The sequence below is a fragment of the Narcine bancroftii genome, chromosome 1 (genome assembly GCF_036971445.1).
Source record: "Narcine bancroftii isolate sNarBan1 chromosome 1, sNarBan1.hap1, whole genome shotgun sequence".
Lineage (NCBI taxonomy): Eukaryota > Metazoa > Chordata > Chondrichthyes > Torpediniformes > Narcinidae > Narcine > Narcine bancroftii.
In genome coordinates this window covers 431,903,511-431,924,373 of record NC_091469.1, presented here as the reverse complement: position 1 = coordinate 431,924,373, position 20,863 = coordinate 431,903,511, and the positions used below count along the sequence as shown (strand labels likewise).

Sequence of the window (20,863 nt, the reverse complement as noted above, 5' to 3'; positions counted from 1 at the left end):
TAAATGTCACTGTTAACAAATATAAAGTTATATTTTATTCATATCCTATTCATTTCCACCTGGATTCTATGTAATTGTAAACACACTGGACAATTTCCTTTGGTATCTAAAATGTAACTGCAGAAGAAAGTAGAACAATCATGAAAATTCCATGCAATACATGTTGCTCTTGAAAAATATTATTTTAATTTAAATGATAACATTTAATATTGTAAATATGTGAAGAACATTTAAGACTGAAGCTTCTCAAATGCTTCCGAGTTGCTCAGAGCAACACTGAAAATGACTGGAAAAATATTGCTTTTCCAGCTTGTGATTAAAAAAAAAGACAAGTGGACTCAAAAGTCTGAGGTACAAATATCAGAACATACTAGTTTGGGTTCAAAATACAGCAGAAAACATAAATACAGATAATTGGCATGTATCATATAAATACACAATATTAAATTTGAGTTTGTTCAAATTTGGGCATAGCAAATATTTCTCAACCATCCACATCACACCTCTGACTTCCCCTACCTACCATCTCCACCCTCTGACCTCCCTAACCTTCCATCTCTCCCCAACACCTTCTACCAGACCGACTCCCTCTCTGATCCCTGTTTGGTCTTTACTATCCCTTCTAACCTTCTCCTCTATGAGATGGAGCGCTCGGTCCTCAGTAGAGGCCTTACCTTCATCCGCCTTCACCCACTTTAAGCCTTCTTCCTCTGCTTGAACACCTCGTCCTGGCCAGCTGCTCTGGATCTTCTTATTTCCAATTGCTGCCTGGACATTATCCGTTTGAACCTCACCACTCCCCTCTCTTATTCCAATGCCACTTCCTCCAAACGCTCTGCCCTCCACCCTCTCTGCAACAATCCTAACCTCACTATCACATCCACAGACAAGTATGGTACTGTAGTGGTCTGGTGCATTGACCTCTACCTTTCTGAGGCCAGACAACAGCTCTCAGCCACCTCCTCTTCATAGGACCCCACAACAGAACATCAAGCCACCATCTCCAACATTATCTCTAATCTCATCACCTCTGGTCACCTCCATTGCACGGCCTCCCACCTCATTGTTTCCCATCTCTGCACTGCCTGGTTTTGGTTTTACCTCCTACCCAAGATACAAAAACCCAATTATCCAGATAAACCCATCGTTTCCGCATACCTCTGCCCTAATGGATTAGTATAATCTTCAACTCCATTTTTTTCTCCCCTGGTTCAATCCCTCCTTGACTACATTCGTGATACATCACATGCCCTCCATTTCTTCAATGACTTCTAATTCCCTGAACTTGACCACCTCATTTTCACTATGGACGCCCAATACCTTTACATCTCTATTTCCCCCATAGAGAAGGTCTCAAAGCCCTTTGTTTCTTTCGTGATATGAGACCGAACCAGTCATCCTCCTCCATCTGTCAGAACTTGTTTGCATTATTAATAACTTTCCATTTGACTCATCCCACTTTCTCCAAATCAAAGGAGAACCTATGGGTAACTGCAAGGGTCCTAGTTATACCTTCCTGTTTGAAGGCTTTGTGGAGCAATCCATGCTGCCATTTTACACAGGCAAGGACCCTCAACTCTTCCTCCACTATATTCATGACTACATCAGTGCTTCCTCATGTACCCGTGATGAGCTCGTGAACTTCATTCATTTTGTTGCCAACTTCCACCCAAACCTCAAATTCACTTTGTCCATCTCCGTCGACACTCTCCCCTTTCTTGATCCCTCTGTCTCCATCTTGAGAGACAATCTTTCCTCGGACATTATTCCCACAACTATCTTGTCTACTCTTCTTCACACCCAGTCCCCTGCAAGGTTTTTATTCCTTTCTATCGATTTCTGTCACCATCGTATCTGTTCCCAAGATGAGGTCTTCCAGACGAAATCATACAAAATGTCCTTCTTCTTCCAAAAAACGTGGCTTCCCCTCTACCACCATTAACTCAGCTCGTACCCCCATCTCTTCCATTTCCCGCTCATCTGCCCTGGCCCCCCATGCCCTAGACGCAACAAAAACAGGATTCCCCTTGTCCTCACCTACCATCTGACAACCTCCACATCCCACACATTATTCTCTGTAATTTCCACCATCTACAACATAATCCCACCTGACACATCTTCCCCTCTCCTCCATTCTGTGCCTTCTGTAGGGACCACCCCTTATGAAACTCTCATCCACACATGCCTTCCCTGTAATTGCCCCCATTGGTACATTCCTCTGCTATAGGAAGTGCCACACTTGCGCCAACACCTCCTCTCAGTACCATTCGGGTCCACAAACAATCCTTTAAAGTGAAGCAACACTTCATGTGTATCAACAGGAGCCATGTACTGCATCTGGTGTTCCTGTTGAGCACCTTCGCTGTTTGCATCAGTGATAGGGATCTCCCAATTGCCAACCATTTCAATTCTGTGCCATACCCCCATGTTTGTCCTTGGCCTCATGTACTGTCAAACTAAGACCACCCATAAATTGGAGGGCCAACACTTAATTTTCCATCTGGGTACTCTCCAACTAAATGAGGTTAACATTGACCTTTCCAGTTTCTGCTAGCCTACTCCCTGCTCTCCTACCCTTCCCATTCCCTGTACTCTTTCCTCCATCTCTCCACTCCCTTCCCTCACCATTTACAGAGCCAGCCCCCTCCCTCTTCTTGCTGGTGTGCCCTCCCTCCCTTGTCCTGTGGGACTGTGCTCCTCCCCCCCCCCCACTATTTTTTGTTTGGACTCCTACCTACGTTTTGAAACACTGGTTTTCCACATAAAGTACACTGTTCGACCTGCTGAGTTTCTCCAGAATTGTGTTTTTACTTCAATCACAGTATCTGCATTTTTGTGTTTTACTCCTATTTATATTAATATTCACATCAATGATCTTTTTTCAAAAACATACAAATAATATAAGCAAAATTCTTACCTCAAAATAAGTGTCAATGTATTCTGACACAATGTACTCAGATTTGGGTTTATTTTGACAGTAAACTATATACATATGTAGTCTTCTTTCCTTTTGATTGAAACAAAGATAAAAAGTGTAGTTAACATATACTCTTTCCTTAGTCTTCCAAATTTGAAAAATTATTTGCACAGTAAATTCCCAGTCCTCCAGAATTCAACCAAATGGCAAAAAAAAGTCAAAAATAAATGTGTAAAAATATGGAAGTTTAAAACTGGCACACTTTGCCATTAGTTTTCCATTATGCAACATAAAGTCTAAAGCAACTACAAAATTCACCTATCCAGTATCTACTCAACCACGTGGATGCTAAATTCCAGAGGTTTTACCGTACTTGCAGTACATTAAGGCTTGGATTAATTTTTTGGGAAATTGTGTTGTCCAACACTACCATGCAAACATTCACATCTTAAGTTATTCTGTTGCGTATACAAGTCAATAAGGTGACTTGAAAGCATGATGTTCCATTTAGGAGGATGTCTATTTTTAAGGTAGGAAAAATGTTGTTGGTGTCAGTTTTGGGGCTTGCAAAATCTTGGTGATCAGTGGTATAATCATTTCTTTAATAATTTAGTGGCAGCCTTGGTGGTTTTTAAAGCAACTTCTTTCTTAGTAACTGCCTTGATCACACCCACAGCCGTAAATTGTCCCATGTCATGGATAGCAAAGAAACAAAAGGTGAAAGTTAGACCTGTGCTTTGTCTATAAAAATAGCTTGCTTTATCGTTGGCATAAGAACATCATGCTGTACTAATTCAAAAAGCTATTCTAATTTGGAATGTTCTGTGAAGGTAGCAACTTTGCACCATATTGTTACACTTTTATTAGAAGGGAAACACTGAGATGGAGGAAATATTTTTGCAAATTGTAACTCACATGTTTGACAAAGAGGGAAGCTAGTTTATCAGGATCCTCAAGGCACTTCTCCAACTCACCAAGAAAGAAGCTAGGAATAAAAAAAAATGATAAAAAAAGAGTATGCAATAGACCACATTTTTTGTCAACATAACATGATGCATGCCACTATTTTGAGATAAATGGCACCGAAATTTAAGAGAGCAGCAGATACATGGTTAAACATATTTTTCCAATATGCAGATAAACCGCTTATTTATTGCTACTATCGTTTAACAAACATTGGGTTATTCAAAGAGACAATATAGAGTCTGCTAGGGCCTTGCCCAAGATCTTTGTATCCTCACTGGCAACAGGAAAGGCCCTGGATGACTGAAGAGTAGCCAATGTTGTTCCTTTGTTCAAGAAGAGAAGTAGGAATAATCCTGGAAATTTTAAGCCGGTAAACCTTGCATAGTGGTGGAGAAACTATTGGAAAGGATACCCAAGGATAGAATTGATATCATTCACAAAGGCATGATCAGATTAGAGACAGTCAGTAGGGCAGGTCAAGGTCACATTTTGCAAATCTGTGAAGGTAGCAACTTTGCACCATATTGTTGAGATTTTTTTGAGGAAATGACAGAGGTTTTTGATTAGGGTAGCAGATATGTAAATGGACAAGGTCTCACATGGTAGGCTGAACAAGGTAAAGATGCATAGGATTCATCATGAATAGTTTGGATTTGGAATTGGCTTGTTCAGAGAAGACATTGTGCAGTGATGGAAGGGTGTTATTCTGGCTAGAGATTGTGACCAGTGGTATTCCGCAGAATGAACCATGGAGGGTATAGTTCATGGCTTTAAAATTTCTGAAAAATGATCCAACATATTTTCCCAAGCAAAACATATGCTTCAGTATAACTTTAATAAACATTACAAATGATGCTTTTCAAATCAGATGTAATTATGGTTTATGTCTCTTTTACAGAAAGTAATTAGGAAAGCTAAAATGTCTTTCTTATGCATATCAAACTAACATTCCTGTTAATTGCAAGAGGAATTGAATACTCTAGAAGGGATATTACATTTCATTTACATGTGAATTGTGTGAGATTGTATGCAGTATTGGTCTCCATGTTTCAGGAAGGTTATTAATGCATTATAAACAGTTTGCATAAGTTTTGTTAGACTAATGGGCAACATACCTGTGAGGAAAGGATGGACAGGATCAGCTTGTGTCCTTTGCAGTTTAGAAAAGTGACTTAAACATCTAAAACCCTGTATAGTCCTGACAGGGTGGAGTTGGAGAAGATGCTTCCACTTGTTTAAGAATTTAGAATTAGGAGACACTGTTTAATAATGGATGCCCACTTAAGGCAGAGATGAAGTGAACATTGCAAATCATTAAAACACCCTCCTCAAAGGAAGCATATTCTTTGATTCTTTTTAAGGCTGAGATAGATTGAAGGGCATACAGGAGTGATGTTATAAGCAGATCAACCAAGATCTTATTAAACGATAGGGGACTGTTTCCACAAACACAAAGTCATACTCGCTGAACTATAAGATAATTGAGAGAGAAGTATTGGTGATTATTGTTTTTATTCAAAGTGGTGCAAGTGGTGTGCGAGTTTGGTTCTAAAGTTTCATGTAAAATTTTGCATTTTAATTGCAATATTGCATTATTTTGGTAACTTAAGACCTCATAAATTTTGCTTCAATAGGGGACATAATTACAAAAGTAAAACCAACATTCTCGCATAATACCTCAGATAGTTAAATGACTGTAAAAACCGAAAAATTAAATATTTTCAGCCCAAAAAATTTCAACTACAAGTGCTTATCCCTTTATCCGTAATTCTGAAAACCGAAAACCTCGAATAATCAAACTTTTTTTTTAACTGCATGTACAATATATTTTCAGGTGTTTAGCATAGTTTGAGCCAGCTTAAGTTTGAAGTCTTTTTTTTTTACGTCAAAATACAGGGATTGTCCTCCAGCAGAAATTCACCAAATCCACTGAAAGGGTATTGGACAGAGAGAGCAGCTTGGGGAGAGAGCTGCAGTGCAGCTCAGGTGGGTGAGTGAGTGGGGAGAGAGCGGCAGTGCAGCTCAGGCGGGTGAGTGAGTGGGGAGAGAGCGGCAGTGCAGCTCAGGTGGGTGAGTGAGTGGGGAGAGAGCGGCAGTGCAGCTCAGGTGGGTGAGTGAGTGGGGAGAGAGCGGCAGTGCAGCTCAGGCGGGTGAGTGAGTGGGGAGAGAGTGGCAGTGCAGCTCAGGTGGGTGAGTGAGTGAGTGGGGAGAGAGCGGCAGTGCAGCTCAGGTGGGTGAGTGAGTGGGGAGAGAGCAACAGTGCAGCTCAGGTGGGTGAGTGAGTGGGGAGAGAGTGGCAGTACAGCTCAGGCGGGTGAGTGGGTGGGGAGAGAGCGGCAGTGCAGCTCAGGCGGGTGAGTGAGTGGAGAGAGAGCGGCAGTGCAGCTCAAGCAGGTGAGTGAGTGGGGAGAGAGCGGCAGTGCAGTTCAGGCAGGTGAGTGAGTGGGGAGAGAGTGGCAGTGCAACTCAGGTGGGTGAGTGAGAGGGGAGAGAGCGGTCATCTTTATCCCCCCCCATCGAAAGCTGGCGTGACCCCCCCCCATGCAATTACTTAAAAGTACTGCCATTTTAATATTATTCCATTATGCAAAACATTCCAAATTCTGAAAAGTGTTTGGTCCCAAGGATTTTGGATAAAAGATTAAGCACCAGTATTTAAATAAAATTTGGATCAGAAGTAAATGTTAATCAGCATATAAAGACACTTAGAACACAAATATTTTAGATTTAACATTATGACTTGTGGTCAAATGATTGTTAAAAAAAAGCTTTACATCTTCAATTCTTTAATTAGCAAACAATATATGTTAAAACATTATTTGGTTAAAATGAGCCATTTAGCATTGCTGTTCTTTTTAAAAAATACAATAGTAAGAGAAATCTAACACATGTTGATGTGAAATGTGTCTTAAGCATCTGGAAGGGGCCTATAATCCTTCCAGTGTAAGTTGTGCCCCCTTGTCCTAGACTTTCCCACCATGGGAAACAACCTTTCTACATCTACTCTGTCCATGCTTTTCAACAATTTTTAAAGTAGAGGAGATGAATTAACAAGAGTCGAGGTTTTTTTTAAACCAAAAATAGACTTTATTTGCAAGAAAAAGAAAGCCATTCAAAGAATCTTCCCAACCTTCCTATCCATACATTTCCATCAATCTACATTGTTACTTCCATTTTCTATTTACATCATTGCCACCCCTGACACTGGAAGGATTATAGGCCCCTCCCAGATGCTCAAGGCACATTCCATATCAACATGTGCTGGATTTCTCTTAATATTGTATATTTTTTTTAAAAAGTGATGCTAAATGACATGGCAGATCAGAGATTTATAACAGTCCAAGATAATTTGTGATCATTGTTAAATTATCACTGTCACCTTCATCAAAAGGTAGTGGATGTAGAATCTATGAATACATGTTTGGGGCAGGGCGATATTTGATAAGCAGGAAAATGAAAGGTGAGCACAGACAGAAGAAATGTGGAGTTGAGGTTTCAATCAGACCAGGTATGATCTATGATCTGTGTTTGTTAATTTTTTTGTAATATCGTTCAATGAAAGAAAGCACCTTTGAATACTCAGATAAATGAAATTCAAGATACAATTTGGGCTATTATGGTGGATGCTGTTTTAATATTGGGCATATTAAAATGCAAGTCATGTCCAAGTGATCCCATCACCAAAGAGTAATGAACATCTTGTCTAACAGGACAGACTTGCACGTAAAAGCTCATGTTGTTAAACTTAACATAAGCCTATTAATGCACTTTGATACTGAAATGCCAATTACGAATCACTGGATGTTCTAACTATGACATTTTCCAACAGCTGTTAACAGACTGAAACAGTACCTCATGAATGCTCAATAAACTGTCTTTCACACACTGAGTAATAGCTGCAAGTCTATTTAAAATAATTGCACTGGCATAATGTGTTAGCTCCAATTTATGGTTAAAAACAACTGTGACTTCATCAGAACTCACGAGTCCTGGTGTCTGCTGCGTACACTAAAAACTGAAAGGCAGCTAATTTACTTCTGTTTGCTCATCACTTCCAGACCTTTGTAACAATGTTAATTTGGTGACTGCATAAAATTAATAAAGGGCATAAGTTGAGATACTTATTAACTTGAGACATGCAAAACAATCCTTTAAAACTTAAAAAAAGTTCCCAATTTAAGTGTAGACATAGTTATTAAGCAGCATGATGAACACAAATTATTTTAAAAAAATCTAAGCTGAATATTGTCCTGTTTGTGGCTAATCATTTCTTTGGATTTTAATTATTGTTTGGTTAAGCAAGCTTTTCCAAGAACCAAATAAAACAGGCGGCTGTGCCATATTGAAATTTTATATAAAACACATGCTTTAAAAGTGAAACTACAAAGTAGCAGAACATTCCGTTAATTCCCTGAATTAACTCAGAGAAAATTTGGTTTCAACCCACAGGAAACAAGAACTATGGCATTTTCAATTTTACATGTGCAACTACAATTCCAAAGTACTTCGCTGTTTGTAAGTTGCTTGGGGATGCAACAAAAGCAACTAAAAATGTAGGTGATCTTAATTTATTAAATGTCTGTCCTGCTTGGGTTAGATGATCAAACATTTGGTGAAAGAACTTAACTTCAGAGAAGAGAGCTGTAGAGGAAAAGAATGGTTCAGGAGAAAATTCCAAATCACAAAAGTTAGCTGGTTTAAGGCATGGCCATCAATAGGTTTTAAAATACCAATATCCCCAATATGTCAAAGGATAACCCAAACATTTGTTAGCTAGAAAGGAAGTGGTGATTTTGTTGACAAAATCTTCATCAGCTTTTTGCAGATTGATCCCATCTGTTCTATTCACCTTTACTTTCTCTGTAACCTGCCAATTTTTTTTCTCTAAAGTGTATTTTGATTTCCATTTAAAAAAAAATTCTGTTTCTATCCACCTTTACAGGTAGCAAGTATCAGATCACACTAACTCTGACTACAATTATTTTTCTTACGTCCCTCGTGTACTTTTTGTCCATTACTTTAAATGTCTGCCCAGTTCTTAAACCAGTTGTTTATGCGAACAGATTTTCTCTTTTTATCCTGTCTAAATCAATTGGCATCTTTCACACCTCTGTCAAATTTCCTCTGAGCCTTCTTTGATCCAAGAAGAATCTCACCTGCCGCAGATGTAAATGAAACTCTTCACCTCCGCAATCATTTAAATAAATCTTTCCTGCACCCTCCATCAGATCTTCTCATCCTTAGACGTCTAGAACTGATATAATACTTTAGTGTGTCCTAACCAGTAACCTGTGCTTTATTTTAAAAAAAATCATTTCTATTTTGCTACTCAATGACTTTGGTACTTATGAAGCCCAGTATTCCATATTCTTGATTTGTATTTCCTTCAACACGACCTGCCAATTTCAAAGCTTTATGCACCTTTATTCTACACCTATACCTCTCTTTCTGAACAACCTTTCAAACCATTTGCTGCACTTTGCCCTTCCTCGTTCTTTCTGCCCAAATGTATCATTTCACATTTTCCTGTAGGAAATTGCAGCAATTGCTCATCTTCCCAATCCTACATGTTATGTCACCACATAGCCTGCCTAGTACCGTCATCCTACACGCTGACCACACCTCAATTTTGTGTTAACCATATATTCTAAATTTCTACCCTGGACATTTGGACTCAAGTAATTTAAATCAAAAGATTTTACTTTGTTCCTTTGACACCATACTCTGAGTCTGAAAAACAGCCATTTATTAGAATGACCTGTCTTCCGTATGCCAATTTCTTATCCATTTTGGCAATGACCCTTGGAATCAATGTAGATCAATTTTATTAACCAGTCTTTTGTATGGGGCTTGGTCAAATGCCTCCTGAAAATCCTTATGGATGACATCCACTGCTTTCTAATCTGGTTCATTTCTAAGATGGCAGCACCCATGCTTGCAGCAGATCACAAAGGCTGTGGGCAGGATTCTGGAGAGGGAAAACACTCCTTCTATCATGGAGAAGTCTGGAAAGACAACAGGGAAGGTGACCAAAGGAGCGTACCAGCAAAGGCTCAGAGCTCAAAGGACGCACATCAGACTGCATGCAGCTCGTGAGAACCAGGTATTAGAATTGGGATTCGTGAGAGTGCCGATGGCAAACAGTATTCCCAAAGGGCCTTGGTTGTTAGCAACTTCCTGATCATATCAAAGGTTTGGAACTAGGAGCTTGGGTTCACTGCTGCAATGGACAGGAGGCTGCGTGGCTGCAGGAAGCAAATCCTCAGTGTCTTTGAAAGGACTCTCTTTTGCTTCTCTTTCGCTTGTTGGTGGGGGCACTGGGCTGGTGACAAACAAAAGTTAATCAATGTTGTGTATTTTGTATATGGCAATAGAGAAATCTTGAAAAACCAAGTGTCTATTAACTGTTTTTCTGATTATTGATTAAAAACTGTTCTGACTGTGGAATCAAATATAAGAGCCATCAACTTGAAGCAGTCACAAAGGAGAGTGAAAAAAAGTGTTTACAAGAAATTTATTAACATGGAATTACATTATTGACTACAGAAAATTGAGAGATAAAACTGGGGAAAAAAACCCCAAAAAATCACTTGCGTAGCAAGATTCAGAAATTAAGGGAGAAACTGAGGGAATACAATAAGTTTTGGATTAGATTACTCCCACAAAACACCGAAGGTCACTTCAGGGTACTGTTATGGGCAACTTTCACATGTGAAGATACATGATGTTCAGTTAGAAGTGAAGCACGTCCTTGTTCACTCAGTATCCTGAAGAATGATTGTGTGGTTTGCAATGTAAGATTTGCTGACATCATCTGCCTTGATGCAGTTATCCAATGTAATGAACATTCACACTTCCATGCAGATACCTTAATATTGTCCTTTAGTTGGCTTGCCAACTAATCACTGGAGAGAAAATCAGTCAGATCAACTGATTTCTGGATCCCAATTTGTCTGCATTCAAATGCCTTCAATCATGCAAAAAGTTTCATGGTTTGGAAAGTAGCATGAAATGACAGAAAAGTTTTTAAAACTTCCCAATGTACATTGGCTTTCCATTGCTTGGGGAAGAATCACAAATATATGAAGCTCCAGTAAACAATGAAATCTCATATCTCTGTCCACAGAAACCGGTAATATTATATCTGAATAGGAATAATAATGCACATACAAACTGGCTAGTTCAACCTGACCAGGAAATGATGCAGATTATTGGTGCAAATATAATAGTTTTCCCAACAGTTTAACCTCATAACTTTGCCAAGCTGAAGGAAAGGCAGGTAAATAATTTTACATACTCTCGGTGCCAGTCGTAGATCTGATGTATGTTACCAAATACAATCTTGTCTTTCCCTTTCATGTCATCGGGAACACCATCTTCTTTCATCAATGTTATGTAACCCTGAAGCGAGAAGCACATTTTTTTTTTGTTTATTCCTCTCAAATTATAAACATGTAAATTTAATTGCCACTCTGTGCAGCAGGTATAATTACCTCTAAATCTGCGATACCAGCTCTCAATCATTAGTAAAGTCAGAATTTAGAATTTCACAGTATGGAAAAGGGCCTTTTGGACCATTATGACTACATTGATTAAGATGCCTAGTTAAGATGGTCCCACTTGTCTCACCAATGGTGAAAAGTGTCAGTAACAGTGCTTTCTCAGTAATAGGCACTTACCCTTTAATAACCTGCACACCAATGTCCAATTCAAGTTTTACTAGGACTAGCAAGCTTCTAATTTTATCACATCCATGATACAAACATACACTGGGATGCTAAATTTTGGGACAGTGTAGTGATGGCCCATCGCCACACCCTTGGCTGCATTCAAGGATGAGGAATTAATGCTGCTCCCGCCAGAGATGCCCATATCCCAGAAAAATAAATAAAAATAATTCAATTTGATGATAGTTGCTATCACACACATGCTGGTAATACATTTCCAACATCCTTTATGCAGTGCTGAGAGGATAAAACACACATATGTTGTCTTTGAAGTGAAAGGAGTTGCAACTTATAACATTGGTTGAAATACAGCATCTGGTCCCACCATCACAAACAGACATTTGAGTTTCAGTATGAAGTAAGAAATATGCTTGAACCAAATGTAGTTATGGCACAACATTTGCAAAGCAGATGGAAGACAATTTAATTTTCAAGGATATATTTAGGATTAAATTGGCATTTATCTTGCTCAATGGAATTTCAAATTAAAAATAAAATAATGGCATCCGTGCTTTCAAAATATAGTTGTTTCAGTTCACACAGAGTAAATGCATAATAATGGAAACATAAATTATATGCAAACCCACCTCTACTACACATCCCAAGTCCCTCACATAATCACGCTCCGTTTCAACCAATTCCTGTAAAACATAGCTACAAGAAAAGAACAGTATTATCAAGTGATATGATCAAAAACATTTTTTTTATAAAGAGCATCTTATTTCAACCATGTAAACTGATCTGAAGTGTACAACTGATGTCCTGTGGACTGGATGTGGCCCATGGGACAGACAGCTGGCATTGAGGAGTAATGACTCTCTGCGACCTACTCCACTGAATTGCAATTCAGTCCCTTAAGCCTGACCAGTGACAAAAATAGCATGCACTACTGTCCAAATTACTTTGACAGTTTATTAAGCTAACCATACATCAAGACATAGAGGGATTCAAAAACAATAAAAACTTAAAATACAATCACATTTAAAATAATTAGAAAAACCAAACATTAACAATACTTAAGACAAGTAAATACATTTAAATTATCTTAATTAATTTGAAACTTTTAAATTACCTGAAACTTATCTTCAGGTTATTTGCCCCCATTGAAATGAATGGAGACACTGAACCTGCATCATACCTAACTGGCTCAGTTGCCAATATTATAAAGAGGAAACTGTAAGAAGTTGTTGCTCCCTTGCTGAACATAAATAGTTCAACACTAGAGGCCAGTCAGAATGAGAGCTATGTAATATTTCAAATCTTGCCTACAATTAAACATACCAAGAAATGAAAAATCCTGTTTTCAGGAATTAGGGTTTAACATACTTCCTAATTCAAAGTAAGTGCAAAATTCTTTGCAATTATGGACACATTACTTACTGGCGCCTTTTCAAGGAGCTAGATTTTCTTTCTTCCATTTCATCAATGGGAGAGGAGGAGGAAGTACACAGCAAAGAGTTGTCAGATGGGTTGAAGGATGGACTACTGCTATCTGCCTGATCAACAGAGAGGGATGTTGGGCGATCTTCCAGTGCCTGTGTATTTTTATTGAATTTGTAATAAAGAATTGAATATCGTTAGTAATTGTAATATTAAAAAACTGAATTCCAAAAGTCTGTTAGATTGTTATCACTTAATTTACATTACATTTCTAACATATAATTGTTTTAAATGTGGATAGTTCAAACAAATAATGAATCGACTGCGCTTGTCTAATTGCCCTTGAGAAGATACTGGTATGCCTTCTTAAATGTGTGATGAAGGTTGTGCTGTGGTACTAATATTAAGGGAATTCTAACATGCAACTATGAATCATTGGACACTGTTAGTGAAATTGTGTTGGTAACCTTTTCAATTAATGCCTGAACTCTAATCCATCCCTAACCAACTAAATTCATATTAGTCATTCCTTACAAGTAAAGATGTATTGAACTCTAATTCTTGTTATCCGGAAGAAACTGAAGTAGTAGACAATCCCAATCAAAATACTCATAAACTTAATTTCCATGGGAAATGCATGAATAATGATATAGTCAGGATGAAAGCATCTTATTTGAGCACCACAGTGCAGTCCACATGCATCTGGCTATGCTCAATTAGGCACTGCATTAGGTGCTTATCACTGAAGCATGCTCTATTTCCCAGTCAGGAAGGGATCCGGACAATTATATGGGAACCAGGGAGGAAATAAAAGAAGGAGAGCTAGAAGAGGGCATAAGAAAACCTTGGCAGGAAGGATAAAAGAAAATCCTAAGGTGTTCTATACATACGAGAAGAACAAAAGAATGACAAGAGTGAGGGTAGAACTGCTTAGGGACAAACGGGGTGGGGGGAAGAGAACATGTGCCTGGAGGCAGAGGAGGTCCCAATTTTTTCCCCTGAGTGTTTTGGGCATTTCTATATTAAGAAATAAAATATAAATTGTTGAATACACATTCTTACAAGAATGACATCTACACTGTTGGACCAATCCTTCATAGTCAAAATATCAGGGAAAATTTAAATTAATTATTTTAATCTGTGACAGTAAATTGGTATCAAGCTTACCATTTTACTTTTCACAAGTTCTTCAATAGCACTAACAAGCTCTGCTGCACTGGGTGTCTCTGAACTAGTGGGACGTACTGATAAACGCGAGGATGTCTGAGAAAGAAGATGGAGAAAGTTCATTGAAGGAATAAATTTCTCTTTTGGGACACCTGCTTTGATAGCTAAAGAAAAAAAGAAAAAGAAACATGACTAAAATATTGCAATTAATTATCAATGCAGGATATCCAGGCATTTCTATAAAACAATTGTTGAGTTTTACTTTTTTAAAGGGGACAAGGCTCACCATTTCTGCAGCATCCTCAAAGTATATTCGGATGTATGGATTTGTTTCCAGACCAGGACTGCAGGAATTTAGGAGATCTCTGGCCTCAAAAGCAATCTGTCGTCAACTTATGTATAGTTGCACAAAATTGCATGCAGCTGGCAGAATATTGGTGGGAACCAACAGTAAGGATTTCTGGGAAGGGACACTTAGCCAATCAGAGTAAAATATAAGTGCATGGTTTTTACGTGCTTCATGTACCATTAAGTGCACAACAAACTGAATTTCCACATGACAACTTATAATAAATGACTTGTGAAACAGGAGGTTTGTCAAGCACAATAAACAACTTTCAACATTTGTTCTTTTTTTAATTAAAAAAAGATTGATATGATTATGTTGAACCTTGCAAATAGCAAGCTTCACACAAAATTTAGTCAAAGTGGATTAGGAACAAGAAAAGTAATTCAACAGAAAGGACAAGATAGAGGAAGCACAATAACTTAAATGGAAAGATAAGGGAACTGAGAAAATACAGAGACAGAACATAAATCAACATAATGCTGCAAGAAGAATACAGTTAAAAAAGAGAAAATAAACCAATTAGTTACAGCATACAAGTTATCTTTTCACATAATGACAGACTTCAAACGATATGCTACCACAAATTAAAAAAATATTCAATTACTACAAACTTCAGAGTTCTAACAATCTGCTAATTTCAATTTTACACATAATGAAAATAATATCCTGCTTCATTGTACAAGTACTGTCTCAATGCTGAATCTTTACTACTTAAGTAGGCAGTGTATTGTGAATAAGCTGACAGTAATATCACTAATGGGAAGTTTGAGATGTCATCAGAGTTCTGCTATATATTTTTCCAGATAAAAAATTAAATTCAAATGTACTTTCCATTTCCTTTGCTTATGTGGTTAAAAATCAGTACAAAGATTTAATTTTCCTCACTTTAAATTTTGTGAGGAATTGGAAAATCTTTAAAATCAAATAGTTAAATTTGAATCCTTGATTTTTGAAAGGACTGCCCAGCAAATCTAATTCAGAAATATTAGTTAGCCTTTTGTTGGCCGAATTTGGAGAATGTGATGCTTTACCTTGTCATCCTGGGAATCAGGCTGGAGAAGACTGTGTTGCTGAATTGCCATAGGAGGGGGAAGAGGTACAGCATCTGGTCCCTCTTCACCTTCTTCTTCTCCACAGCTCTGCATTCCTGAAGATGACGATTTTGACAGTGTGCCACTGCTGAGTCCTTCATTCCGTCCCCTCTGTGGGGGGAAAAAAAAGTCAAAACCAATAAAGCAGATTCATCAAAGCAACCCTGGTTATGTAATAATTAATCAAAGCAGGTAGAGATTCATCCTTGAATGGGTCATGGTAAGTGTACAATACAACAGCAATGGTGTGTTGTATCCCACTTCTGAAATTCAGTTCCATTGGCCAATAGGACCTCATTTCAAAAGCAAAGCAGAACACGTGGAGTGCATGCTTCGGATGAATTGCTGGCAATTAATGCTGCAAGCGCCTACATATGTTCTCATTGTGTAATCACAAACATTTTCCAATTTTATTGGAGAAAACTGTCTTTTTTATTAGTTCTTGCTGTGGAATCATGTAATATCTACACCATTGCTGGATTCTGCTGCATTTTAAAACTGATAAATTCTTATACCTATTTTATCTTCTGAAAATAATCTAGATCTTGTTAGCTATCTTTTGTCTCCTCCATCTCTGAATGCGATGTTTTAGGGCAAAAATACATCCACCATACCTTAGAATGGATGTGTGTCAGAATTTACTTTTACACAGGTTAGAGAATCTCTAGAATTCTCTACTTCAAAAGGTTATGGAAGTCAGATCAAAATGGTAGATAAAGTTTTGAAAGATTGGGGAATGAAAAGGCAGGCATGTGGAATGATTAGTTTTCACTTGAGGAAAAGGATAAATTCATGGTTATCTTGAAAAAACTAATACTAATTTGTAAAGGACTTAACAAAATCAATAGATAAAAATACCTGCAATGAAAATAAAAATGATGGCACCAGAGAGCAACAATCCTCAGGACGAGATGGTTCACTCGATTTTACAAGTTTTTTACATTGCTGTGGCTCTAACTATAATTTTTTACACGCGGCTTTAATGATGAAAAAATGTGCACATCATTCCGCTAGTTAAGAAAGGTGATACCTGGAACTGAAGGAATTACAAGCCAACACCAACAGCTGGGCTATTACTACAGCCCATAACAACAAATCCAGAATGAATTTGTCAACCTAATTATTACCTTGCTGATTTTTTTTCTTAAAACAGCTTTTTAAAAGTAGTAGCTAGATTTTTTTTATTGGTGTTATTATGTAGAGAACATTTAATGAAGTACCTCACAAGAAAGTAGTGGCTGACATTGAGCACAAGAAATTGAAGTCATCCTCTTGACTCTTCTAGGAAAGTGGCCCGAGACAGAAAGTGACTTGTGAGGTCTTGTTCCATTCAGGGAACAATTATTTCTGTATTGATAAATGACATGGATTTTGGGATTGACAGTCACATCCAAACCAGGCTGTGTAGTGGATTGAAGTGTTAAATTAGGAAAAAGAGAAATTAAAAGTAAAATTGCCAGAAGAATCAGTAAGACAAATATTGGGAGCATTTTAGAATCCAGCAAATGCTGCTCAAGATGAGGAAAACAGAAGATAGGAGTAAACTAGCAAGAAACATCCAAAACAGAGCAGGAACATCTCGAGATAGGGAAAAGGGAAAGGACAGCAAGGATCAATGTAGCTCCCTTACACACAGAGACTGGAGAATTTAAATGGGAAAACAAAATGGCAGAGGAATTTAACAAATACTTTGTCTCTCTCTTCATGGACGAAGCCACAGAAAACTTCCCAGAAATACTGGAGAACCCAGGGTCCAGAGCAAACGAGGAAAGAAAAGAAATCAGTATTAGTTAAAAAATACTTTTGGAGACATTAATGAGCTTGAAACCTGATAAATCCCAAGGATCCTGACTGGAGAATTCTGAATGAAGTGGCAATAGGGACGGTGGATGTGCTGATTATCGTCTATCAAAATTCTATCAATTCAGGATTGGTTCCTGGAGATTGCTGAGTAGCAAAAGTGTCCTTACTATTTTTTTTTAAAAAAGGACAGATGCTGAAAACAGGGAACTTCTGGTGGTTAGGCTAACAATGGTGGTCAAACCAGGATAAAGGATGGGATATCAAGACGCTCAAAAACAATACAAATGAACAGAAGCAAAACGGATTTAGAAAAATAAATTATGTTTACCTGATCTGTTGGAGTGTGGGGTGGAGCTAATAATTAGATTTTAAAAGGGCTTTGTTAAGATTCCACACAAAAGTAAACTTATAAATTTGGAACTGGGGCCAATACATTAGCATGGATTGAAAGTTGGACAATAGAAAATAAAGAGAAAACAGATATTTTGTAGGTTGGTGAGCTGTGAGTACTGGGGCTCCAATTATTCACAATCCATAATGACAATTCAACTGAGGGGACCAAATGTAATAATTCCAAATTTGCTGATTGACATAAAGGTTCGTGAATATTGATGAAGGTGCAAAGATGCTTCAAGAGAATATAGGTGACCTATTAAAGTGGGTTACAACATGGTAGTTGCCCTGGAATGTGGAAACATATGAGGTTATTCACCACTTTAAAAAATAGATATAATGAACATTTCATTTTAAGTAGCACGAGATTGAGAAGCGTTGAGAAAATATTGATTTTGGCAAAAAGCCTTTCTACAATTAAACATGGCTTCAGTGAGGCCACACATGAAGATCTGCGTACAATTTCAAACTCCTGAACTAAAAAATATATACTTGCCATTAAGGGAATAAGGCAAGGATTCACCAGATTAACTCCTAGGATGGCAGGTCAATCACGAAGATAGGCAGAGAAAGCTAGGTCTTTATTTTGAAGAATAATTGGAAGAATGAGAGTTAACCTCACTGAAATGTACAAGATTCTTTCGAGAATTGAACAAGGCAGATGAGGGCAGTACATTTCCCTTTTCTGAGGAATCTAGAATTAGTGGGGCATACCCTCAAAGTAAGGAGCAGGCCTTTTAGGACTGAAATGAGGACAAATGTTAATTCAAAGGGTGGTAAATCTTTGACATTCTCTACTCCAAGGGGCGATGAAGGCTCAGGCACTGACTGTGCTCAAGACGGATCAATTGATTTCTGGATATTAAAGGAATCAAGGAAAATAGAGAATATTAAACTACATTGAAGTAGATGGTCAGTTATGAGGCTGGGAGGGCAGGTTTGAGGGGGAAAATAACCCACTTCAGCTCATTTTTTCATTCTTATGTTTTTACAAATTGAGGGAATGAGAATATTAGGAAGAGATTTTGACCTAAGGAGGTTGGAACTGAGAATTTTTAAATGTTCACAGACCAAAGGAGTAATCCCAAAAAAGTTCTTGGTACATATATTCCTGCATGTTTTTTCTTTCCTTTTAAACTCTTAAAATTCTACCATGCTTCATAACTGTTACTCACTTCGTCCATAGTTTCTTCTTGGGGTGTAGCTGCATTCTCATCGGAGTCCTTTTGAGTGCCAGTATCAGCACTTTTGCGGACATCTCTGCTCTTTTTGTGTTTGTGAGCCAGTTTCTTCACGTGGCCATCTGCTTTTCCACTGCTGAGACGCCTCACAGGGCTGGTGAGCCACTTCCTCAGAGTGTTTCCTGGCCGTTTTGGTCCTGGTGAACTTTGTGTTGTACTTACAGAGTGAGGCTGAAGTGAGGTCACTGAAGCAGGAGGACTTGCATCATTGCTGGACACTGATAGTGAATCTGTGGAAGAAAACCACAAAATGGTAAAGATCCACCAGTTGGAGGAATATTTCCTCTGGGGAAAATCAGGTTTACATTCAGCACTATTGTGGAAATAATGGGGTCAAAAAGATGTGGAATCAATTTATTAGGTGTCATTAATATTTGAACAATATAATTAGTTGTGCATTAATGAAAATATTTTTTATTACGCATATCTACTGAAGTTGCTATTGACATAGAAGCTAAGAGTTAATCACTTTGGTGGCATTCACATTTAATAATTTCATTACAATGGTAGAATAATATACAAAATAATAAACAAAAATAGGTGGTGGCCATTTCATTCATCGTGTTTTTGCACTGACAATATTGGTGGTATTTCGTCAGTACTGGGAGGAATCCACTTGAGTTTTATGGGCATTCATGACTGTTGTACTCAGCACTGTGGTAGTGCTGTGCAATATGATTAATTGCACACATTTATTCTCAATCTGATACAGTTTTTTTTTAATACAATCAGGCATTGTATAATTGAGACACTCTTAACAATAAACAACAAAATGTAACATCCAAGGTTGCTTTTGCATCCTGCATCTTATTTTTTTAGCTCAAAAATTAGACAGCTCTTCAGTATTTCCTCAAGTGGGTAACATTGACTTTACATTGCTGCCGAGTTGATATCACCTTATTTTCCTGTTCAGTATGTCACTACAATCTGTGATCAGATTTTTAAGTATATTAAATTATTTAATATATTTAACCTTTTTACTATTAACAAGAATAACTGAAGCCGTTTAAAAATAATTTGAGGCTTAAGTATTGATTGGGTGAGAGATAAGTTAAAATAAATTGAGTTGCACTGCTGGAATGGATAATTGAGTTTTAAAGCATGGAAGCAGGTATTTTAGCCCAATTTGTTGTACCAACCAAGATGTCTACCTAAGCTCGGACCCATGGAAGCTTCGATCCTAAATTCATTAAAAAGTTCAAAGCTGTAAAATAAATCTTACAGAAAAATAAACATTTGAGTATGGGAAAGGTTAAAATGCTATCTGTTCCTTTCACCCCAGACATATGGTATATTGACTTACACAGATTTGTAGTTTAGCTTTCATCTAATTTTTCAAGATATTCCTTATCTACTGAGAGAATTCAGTCATTATCCCATTGCCCATTGTAAGTTTAAACACCTAGATTGTCATCATCTTTCATTGTGCACAGAAAAGAAATGCATTCAATTTTGTAATATATTTGGCTACTTGATCATTTTTATGAAATAAGAAGGATCAGATGCACAAATTTACAAGGAAACTTAACAATCTAGTCACAGAAGTACATTTTATTTGTTAGATATATCTACTCCCACTGCATTAAAAAAACCTCTTGTTTAATGCTAATCCTGAAGATTAAAAGTGCTAAATATTTGCTTAGAATCCAAATTTAAACATTTATAAATTATTTTATTTACAAGTTCCTTTCTTATTGCTTGCTTAAAATGTTCACTCACATTGCCATTGTTCAAAACTAAATTACTTATAAGCAGTTATGCAGCATTCCTTTGCAAGTTACTTGGGCAGTTGATATGGGCCAGGAACTTATTTGTTCCCTAATCTCAGA

General features: G+C 37.6%; 1 protein-coding gene across 9 annotated transcripts in view; it reads right to left on the bottom strand.

The window, feature by feature from the left end:
• Positions 1-20,863, bottom strand: part of LOC138751657 (triple functional domain protein) — a 470,729-nt gene that overhangs the window by 74,798 nt on the left and 375,068 nt on the right. For 8 of the 9 annotated variants that reach the window (XM_069914229.1, XM_069914228.1, XM_069914227.1 and 5 more), the window contains 8 exons: positions 18,969-19,264; positions 15,538-15,708; positions 14,158-14,253; positions 12,991-13,145; positions 12,198-12,264; positions 11,181-11,284; positions 3,833-3,902; positions 2,918-3,007 (listed from right to left, as the gene is read on the bottom strand). In XM_069914229.1, coding sequence (XP_069770330.1) covers positions 2,918-3,007; positions 3,833-3,902; positions 11,181-11,284; positions 12,198-12,264; positions 12,991-13,145; positions 14,158-14,253; positions 15,538-15,708; positions 18,969-19,264 — 1,049 coding nt within the window. The remainder of the gene's footprint in view (positions 1-2,917; positions 3,008-3,832; positions 3,903-11,180; positions 11,285-12,197; positions 12,265-12,990; positions 13,146-14,157; positions 14,254-15,537; positions 15,709-18,968; positions 19,265-20,863) is intronic. The other variant, XM_069914223.1, reaches the window with a different exon arrangement.